General features: G+C 70.8%; 1 protein-coding gene across 2 annotated transcripts; it reads right to left on the reverse strand.

Moving 5' to 3' along the window:
* Window positions 1-230: 230 nt before the first annotated feature.
* F12 (coagulation factor XII) lies at window positions 231-6,966 on the reverse strand. Of its 2 annotated transcripts, XM_075916000.2 has the most exons (14): window positions 6,830-6,960; window positions 6,171-6,207; window positions 5,891-5,990; window positions 5,173-5,243; window positions 4,587-4,694; window positions 3,830-3,970; window positions 3,615-3,719; window positions 3,285-3,459; window positions 3,104-3,201; window positions 2,799-3,042; window positions 2,555-2,691; window positions 1,518-1,661; window positions 1,220-1,368; window positions 231-416 (listed from the first exon to the last, which is right to left on the reverse strand). In XM_075916000.2, exons 1-14 carry the CDS (start codon window positions 6,881-6,883, stop codon window positions 246-248), a joined length of 1,734 nt encoding a protein of 577 aa, XP_075772115.1. In that variant the 5' UTR covers window positions 6,884-6,960; the 3' UTR covers window positions 231-245. The 2 variants fall into 2 exon arrangements, with proteins under 2 accessions (XP_075772115.1, XP_075772116.1); XM_075916001.2 differs by lacking the exon at window positions 3,830-3,970 and having other exon boundaries at window positions 6,830-6,966.
* Between the last annotated feature and the right edge of the window lie 1,355 nt (window positions 6,967-8,321).

Genomic DNA, 8,321 nt, shown 5'->3' on the forward strand with positions numbered 1-8,321 from the left:
GGGGAGGACACGGACGGACGACAGAGCCACCCAAGAGTACAGGGCCTAGTCCCAGGGTGGGGGTGGAGCTCAGCCCTTGCCGAAGCTTGGGGGAGGTTTGCACCCACATGCCCTCCTCCGCCTCCTGCCCCACTGTGGGGGCCCTTTCAGGGCAGGGGTGGCTCCGTCCCTCCCTGAATCCCAGCCACCGCAGGGCGCAGGCCCCGAGCCGGGAGACGCAGAGACCCAGCCAGGGGTGGGCAGGTTTATTGCGCGGGCGCCTGGCCGAGGTGGGCCTGGATCCAGGGCAGGTAGCGGGCCACGTTGGTGTAGACGCCAGGCTTGCTCTGCTCTCCACAGCCCACGCCCCAGCTGATGATCCCACGCAGCGTGGCCCGGCCCTGCTCCTCGCACACCAAGGGCCCGCCAGAGTCTCCCTGCAGCACGAGGACAGCTCAGTGCCGGCCCTGCTCCTCCCTCGCAGCCGGGCTGGGCCGGGCCGGCACTGGGGGTGGCAGATGGGGGGGAGCTCCCAGTGTAGGGGGCCCTGCTGGGGGGGTGGCAGATGGGGGGGAGCTCCCAGTGTAGGGGGCCCTGCTGGGGGGGTGGCAGATGGGGGGGAGCTCCCAGTGTAGGGGGCCCTGCTGGGGGGGTGGCAGATGGGGGGGAGCTCCCAGTGTAGGGGGCCCTGCTGGGGGGGTGGCAGATGGGGGGGAGCTCCCAGTGTAGGGGGCCCTGCTGGGGGGGGGGGTGGCAGATGGGGGGGAGCTCCCAGTGTAGGGGGCCCTGCTGGGGGGGTGGCAGATGGGGGGGAGCTCCCAGTGTAGGGGGCCCTGTGGGGGGGGTGGCAGATGGGGGGGAGCTCCCAGTGTAGGGGGCCCTGCTGGGGGGGTGGCAGATGGGGGGGAGCTCCCAGTGTAGGGGGCCCTGCTGGGGGGGTGGCAGATGGGGGGGAGCTCCCAGTGTAGGGGGCCCTGCTGGGGGGGTGGCAGATGGGGGGGAGCTCCCAGTGTAGGGGGCCCTGCTGGGGGGGTGGCAGATGGGGGGGAGCTCCCAGTGTAGGGGGCCCTGTGGGGGGGGTGGCAGATGGGGGGGAGCTCCCAGTGTAGGGGGCCCTGTGGGGGGGGTGGCACATGGGGGGGAGCTCCCAGTGTAGGGGGCTGTGGGTGGACGCAGTGGGAAATCAGCCGTGGCCTGTCTCCCGTGGGTGGGTTCCCCAGAGATGAGCCCGGTGTTTCACCTGGCAGGCGTCGGTCCCCCCCTCCAGGTAGCCGGCACACAGCATGTCCGCGGTGACCCGGGCCCCATGCAGCCCGGGGGAGCAGCACAGCTCATGGGGGACAATGGGGAGCACAGCTTCCTGCAGCTCCCCGGACAGCGCCTCTGCCCCTGCGGGGAAGAGAGGCAGGTGGGCAGCCCCGACCGGCCCCCGGACCCTGGTGCTCCGGAGCCACAGCAAGGGGCGCGGGCTGGAGTCCACCGGCACCGCGGGGAGCAGCTGGGCTGAGTGGGCGGGGCCTGGCAAAGCCCCCACTCACCTTCGTACAGGTGGCCCCAGCCGGCGATCTCGCAGGGCCTGCTGGCGTTGAGCGGCTCCCGGGGGCTGGGCAGGCAGGCGGGCAGGATGGAGCGGGAGAGCTCGGCACAGCGGCCGGGGGCCTGCTCCCTCAAGCGCACCAAGGCTAGGGAAGCAGCAGGGAGTGAGGCCAGGGGAGGGGCCGTGGTGTTCACCACTGTCTGCCGTGGGGTGGGGTGGGCGTTGCGGGGGATGGGTGGTCACTGATGGGGGGGATGGGCGCAGCAGGGAATGGGCGCTCACCGATGTCGTGGCACGGGGGGATGGGCTCTCACCAATGTTGGGGGGGATGGGTGCAGCGGGGGATGGGCGCTCACCGATGTTGGGGGGATGGGTGCAGTGGGGGATGGGCGCTCACCGATGTTGGGGGGGATGGGTGCAGCGGGGGATGGGCGCTCACCGATGTTGGGGGGATGGGTGCAGCGGGGGATGGGCGCTCACCGATGTTGGGGGGATGGGTGCAGCGGGGGATGGGCGCTCACCGATGTTGGGGGTGGATGGGTGCAGCGGGGGATGGGCGCTCACCAATGTTGGGGGGGATGGGTGCAGTGGGGGATGGGCGCTCACCGATGTTGGGGGGATGGGTGCAGCGGGGAATGGGCGCTCACCGATGTTGGGGGTGGATGGGTGCAGCGGGGAATGGGCGCTCACCGATGTTGGGGGTGGATGGGTGCAGCCGGGGGATGGGCGCTCACCGATGTTGGGGGGGGATGGGTGCAGCGGGGGATGGGCGCTCACTGATGTTGGGGGGATGGGTGCAGCGGGGGATGGGCGCTCACCGATGTTGGGGGTGGATGGGTGCAGCGGGGGATGGGTGCAGCGGGGGATGGGCGCTCACCGATGTTGGGGGGATGGGTGCAGCGGGGGATGGGCGCTCACCGATGGGGGGATGGGTGCAGCGGGGGATGGGCGCTCACCGATGTTGGGGGGATGGGTGCAGTGGGGGATGGGCGCTCACCGATGTTGGGGGGATGGGTGCAGCGGGGGATGGGCGCTCACCGATGTCGTGCCTCTGGGTGACCTGAGAGTAGTTCTCGTGCAGCACGTAGCTCTGAGCGCCCAGCTCCGCAGAGCCCTGGGTGCTGCTGTTGTAGTGGATCCGCCCCAGCCCCACGGAGATGTGGGAGACATTCGGCCTGCAGGGCATGACCAGTCAGCAGCCAGGAAGGGCCACCCGGCGCGGCTCCCCTCCCCCCCGGCGCGGCGCGGCTCCCCTCCCCCCCGGCGCGGCGCGGGGCCTTGCCTGTGCTGCAGACAGTGCGCCGCCGTCAGCACCCAGCAGGAGGCGATGAGGGTTCCCCCGCAGAAGCGCTGCCCCAGGTGGAGGGCTGCCAGGTAGGGGTGGGAGGCGGCCAGGGCCACCAGGCCGCCCACAATGCGGCTCCGCGCCGACACGCTCTTCTTGTACTGCTGCCCGCAGGCCTGGGCAGGGCTGGCGCTGCTGCTCGTGGGCACGGCCCCCGCCTGGCCGCCTGCTTCCACAGCCCCTGCGGGGAACAGCCAGTCACTCCAGGCTCCCCCCCCCCCCCCCGAGATCTGCAGACCTACCTGCATGAGGCTCGCAGGGCGGGACACTGCAGAACTCCCACAGGAGCTGCCCCTCCCTCAGCATGTAGCACCAGGGACGGGTGTCGTTATCGGGGTTCCTGCGGGGAGACCCCCATCAGCGGGCTCCAGCAGGGCAGCCCAGCACTTAGCACCCTGCCTGCCGGCTGCCCGCCCCACTCACCTGCAGAAGGCGTGGCTGCCCAGGCCCCAGCGGCGGGCGTGTGGCATGGAGCGGGTGGAGAACTCGTGGGCCAGCAGGTCGGAGTCCCAGGGCAGGCACTGGGCCCCTGAGAGGGTGGTGTTGGCCATGCCCCGGTACAGGAGCCCGCGCCCGCTGTAGCAGGCCTGCCCCTGGACTGGGGAGGAAAGAGCCCATCAGCGGATGCCTCTCCACGCGGCCCTGCCCTGCCCCCAGGCTCTGGGAGGCCGGCTGCCCGGAGTGCTGCTTCTGGCTCCGCGGCCCCGGCCCGGCCGTGCTGTGCGCCCTGGGGCAGGCTCTGGCTGCCAGTACCTGTGTCGCAGAACGGCCCGAGGTAGCCGCTCGGGCAGCTGCAGACCTGCTCCCGCTTCACTGCCACGCAGAGCCCACCGTTGGCACAGGGGTTGGTGGCACACGCTGCGGAGCAGAGACCGAGGTCAGGGCTGCCTCCAGGGGCTGGCACTGCCCAGCCTACAGCGTCCTGCCCCACACCCTGGGCGAGCCTCCCATGTGGGGACAGCTCTCACCGGTGCCGTGGGCTGGCCGGCAGACCGCCTTCCCGCCTGCACAGTGGCACTCCTCCACTCCGGGGGGGCGAGACCGCAGCCACCTCGCTCCGGGGGGGAAATACGCCAGCAGCTGCTCTTCCAAACAGCTCTCTGCAAAAGCTGGGGGGCCAGTGGGTGGATGAGCCTGGGCCCCGCCCAGTCCCCCCTTGCCACCTGCTTTGGCCAGTCCAGCTCCTGCCCCCGGTTCCCAGGGCTGCTTCTGGACCAGCCCGGTGAGGCAGGGCTGGCATGAGGCAGCTGGGCCCAGTAGGGGGCTGTGCATGGGTCTCACGTGTGGGGGGCTCTGTCCTTCAGCCAGGTCCTGCTGCGAGCGTGGCCTTGTGACGGTGCAGCGGGGAGCCCCCGGCCGCAGCCAGCTGGGACTGTCGGGCAGCACGTAGAGCAGGTTTACTGGGTCTCCGGGACGCGGGCGATGGCAGCAGGATGCCCTGGGGGTGGACAGCCCGATCCCTCCTGGGGGAGGGGTTCAAGGGCCCCTGACCCCCCCCCAGCTCATCCTCCTCCCCAGCCGGTCACTCACCCCCCAGGCAGCCCCACCCCTTCCCGGGCCAGGCCAGTGCCTACGAGGCTTGGCTCAGGGGCCCGTCCCCCGCTGGGCCCCACTCACCCACAGAGCAGCCCCCCCACCGCGTCACGGGCCTGGGCTGGCAGGCCAGGGGCTGTGGCGGCAGCTGGCCCGGGCCCCCACCCCCTGCAGTGGGCCGGGCCCACTCACCTTTCTGGCAGTGCCGGCCGTGGAAGGGGGCAGGGCACACGCAGCGGTAGCCGCCCCCGGTGCCCGTGCAGGCCCCTCCGTTCTCACAGGGGTTCGGCTTGCAGGGATCTGCAGACAGAGAAGGCCCAGCAGGCCAGGGGCACTAGCTGGGCTGGGCGGAGCCGGGGGAACCCATGGTGGATCCAGGGCTGGCTTGGTGGGGACCACGCAGGGCACCAAAGCCCCGGCTGCCCCTCGCTGGCAGAGGGGCGCCGGGGGGGAGCTTTCTCCAGGGGGCGCCCAGGGGCTGAGTGGTGGTGCACGGAGCAGTACCAAGCGCCCCGGCTGCCCAGCGCACCCTGCCCCGCCCCAGCCCCCCTCGCAGCCTGCAGGGCGCATGCCGGGGCAGCACTCGGGCATGGGGGCAGCCCCACATGGGCACAGAGGTTCTAGGCACAAGGGAGGAGGCGCCCAGGGGCATGAGCCGGGGTGCACAATACTGGGTAGCCCAGGGTGCCAGCGGGTGCAGCACCCCAGGGGGCTGGCACAGGGAAACCATATCCCTTGCCCCGCAGCGGGTTGTCTGGGCTCCCATTGGACACCGCACCTGTCACTCTCTTGTCCTCCCCACAGAGAGTCCACTTGTGGTCCCAGTCGTAGTTCGGGGTCGTGGCGCACCTGTCAGGAGGCAACAGTGAGGCAGGGCCCAGGGCCCAGGGCAAGCCCGGCCGGCGTGAGGGGCCGTACTGGTCCCAGCTCCCCAGCGCGCTCTGCTCCCCCTGCTCTCTACCTGTGCGAGTCGGGGGCACAGAGGGGGGGCTGTCTGCTCTGTGACCGGGACCCCCCCGGCTGCACTGAGGTGCGATTCCCACGTGTGTATGGCCCAGACACCCAGGCCCGGCCTGAGCAGGTAACAAGGCTCTTCCCCAGGGGGAGACAAAGGGAGGGGGGCGGAGGGGGGCACCTGGCTGGGGGCAGGGCTGGGAGTGAGGCCGTTTGGGACTAGGAAAAACATGAAGGGAACAGCCTAAGCTGAGGGCCTGGGGGCGATGGACCCCCCACCCCAGGGGGCTGAGGCTGCCTGGCCCTGACTCCTGTAGCCACGTCCCGTCTGTGCTGGGCGGGGTCCTGGAGGAGCAATAAACCCCCCTGTTCTACCGGCTGGTGGGGTCTGTTCTGGCTGCTCCAGGGGGGCAGGACCAGGGGACCCCGACTCGCCGTCACAGCCATCCTGCCCTGCCCCCGCAGCCTGCCCGAGAGCGCTGCCGGCTGCCCCCTCCTGGGGCCGGGGCGTGTGGGGCTGAGGAGGGGCAGACGGCTCTCACCAGGGCCGGGGGCCGTGCGGGCCGCCCCACAGGCAGGAATGGTGCATCTTGCGCTGGTAGCGGAAGGGGAAGTGACAGGGCTCTCCATCGGCTGCTGTCCCTGCAAGGCAAGTGCAGAGCGGGGGAGCTGCCCAGGGGGTGGGACGTTTCCCTCCTGCCCCCATCACACCCAGCAGAGGCCAGTTCCCTGCTGCCTCTCCTGCCCTGTGCGGCGTGGGCCAGCGACGCCTCGGCCAGGCAGGCACGCGCCCGGCACCCCCCGCCCCCGCCGGACACTCACCCTCGCCCTTTGTCCTCGGCGGCTTGGCGGGCCGATCCTGCGGGACAGACCCCAGTGAGCATGGGCAACGCGCCAGGCCAGGCCCTGCCTCCTGCCCAGGGCTCCCTGCTCTCTGGGGCCACGCAGCCCTTCCCTGGGGGCCAAGCCAGGCCCCTGCTGTGATAGGAGCCCCCAGGGGCTGCCCCAATCCCTCTGGGCTGAGCCCCCCAGCACAGCGTGCGGGGGAGGGGTCCAGTGGGGCCCAGCAGGGAGAGCTGAGTGGGCCGCAGGCTCTGGGGCGTATCCACACTGGACGGGCAGGCCCAGGAGAGCAGCCTCCTAGCACCAGGGCGGGAGGCTGAGGGGGACGCGCCTGGGCTCGGTGGGCTTAGGAACGGGTCCCTTCGGGGTCACACTTGGGGGGGAGGGGAGGTCCCACTCAGTGGGGCAGGGGCGGGTCCCGTGGGCTCTGTGCTTCACACTGAGTGTGTGAGCCCATAGACCCTCCCCTGCCCCACTCAGAGCAGGCTGGGAGCCAGGGCAAGCCAGTGCCCACTGGGATACTCCGGGGCTGAAGGGTGCACGGAGCAGGAAGGGGCTGGGGCAGAGGGAGGGGACGGGCTCCGGAGCTGGAGGAAGTTGAGGCAGAAAGCTGCTCTGATTCTTGGGGGGAGGCTTACCGGGGGGGCTGCCCCAGGGCTGAGCAGCAGAGCCAGCAGCAGCAGCCGGGCCATCCTGGTGCTGTGAGGAGTGGGGCTGTGCCTGCTCCCAGGCAGAGCAAACAGTCCCCGATCGATCCGGCCCCAAGCAAAGGTCCTCCAGGGCTGGGGGTAGGGGCAGGGTGTACACACGTGTGGGACACAGGGCCAACTGCCGGTTTTACCTGGGCCCAGCACCCGCCTTGCCGTGGCCCCGTGCCCAGGACAGGCCGGTCCGTGGCTGTCTGGGGCTTCTGGCTGGGCCACTCCGCTCGAGTGGCCGCTCCTGGCTGCGCCCGCTATCGTGCGTGGGCGCCCCCCCGGGCAAGCAGCTGGAATGAGAGACGGCGCCAACGCTCAGCCCTTCACGTGCACACGTGGCTGCTAGAAACTGCCCCCGGCCAGCCAGTCCCTTGGCACACACAGAACAGCGCTCGCAGCCACTCTGCGTGGCCACAGCTACTCGGGGGCTGCCCCTGACAGCACAGACCTGAACCCTGACCCTCTTGTTCCCTGTGCACCACACCACTCCCTTCCTCCTTTGCTGCCTCAGTTTCCCCACCAGTCAAAAGAGAGTGCTGGGCCTGGAGGATGAGCTGAGAAAGGGCCGGGGACAGGAGCACAGTCTGTACTGCATGGCTACTGAGGGCAGGCTGGGGCCCCTCCTGGCCCACTGCCCAGCAACCAGACAAGGACTCTGCCCACTGGTTTAGTGAGGAGGGGAGTGACGCTGCCCCCTCCCCAGGGCTCCTTGTGCTGGAGACCAGCTCGCTCTTTGGGGCAGTGGGGGGGGGGCACTGTCAGGCACAGTGCAGACTCCAGGCCTATCCCACGGCCTGGGCAGGGCTGCTGTGTGCAGTGATGGGTGGGTGCCACCTGCCCAACCTCCCTCCCTGTGGCTGTGCGGGCCAGGGTCCCCCTCGTACGCTAGCAGGGCCCCGTCCCGTAGGCCTGGGTGCGGGCGCGCTTGCAAAGGGGCCGTTTCTGCCTTACGGCGACTGGCACGGCAAAAGTTCAGCCTGAGGCCCTGGGCTAAGGCCTTCCGTGTCCGTAGCCCGAGCCCGCCCAAGCCTGCGAGCCGGTCTCTTGTGGGTGGGGTCGGGACCGTGGGCCCTCGACTCCCAGCCCAGGACCCTAACGGGGAGGGGCCTTGGTCTTACCCGAATGGCGCGTGGCAGATCGGCACTCACCACCCCTCTCGGGGGTTTGGCTGCGTTACTGCCCCGTCCTGGGCTGCTTCCTAGGACGCTTAAATGCTTCTGCGGCGCTGCCGCCCGCCGGCCCTGTCGCGGTGCTGGCGGCCCGTTCTCGGGGGCAAGGTGGGGGGGTCGACACCTCTGGTGGGGCCCCGGGCGATCGCATAGTCCCACCGCCGGCCTCAGCTCTTCCGGCCTTGGCGGGGCTGCCAGAGCATGTGCTACAGCACGGGGGGGCGCATCCGCTGATGCGGGGCCGCCAAGAGTGGATGGGCACG

Source organism: Pelodiscus sinensis, chromosome 16 (genome assembly GCF_052426305.1).
Source record: "Pelodiscus sinensis isolate ZL-2025 chromosome 16, ASM5242630v1, whole genome shotgun sequence".
NCBI classification, from domain to species: Eukaryota; Metazoa; Chordata; order Testudines; family Trionychidae; genus Pelodiscus; species Pelodiscus sinensis.

Coding starts and splice junctions, on each gene's coding strand:
- F12 (XM_075916000.2), bottom strand. CDS start 6,883: ATGGCCCGGCTGCTGCTGCTGGCTCTGCTGCTCAGCCCTGGGGCAGCC. Junction 5,244..5,890: donor CCGCACGGCCCCCGGCCCTG/GTGAGAGCCGTC, acceptor GCCTCCTGACAG/GTGCGCCACGACCCCGAACT. Junction 417..1,219: donor GGGGGACCGACGCCTGCCAG/GTGAAACACCGG, acceptor CTCGTGCTGCAG/GGAGACTCTGGCGGGCCCTT.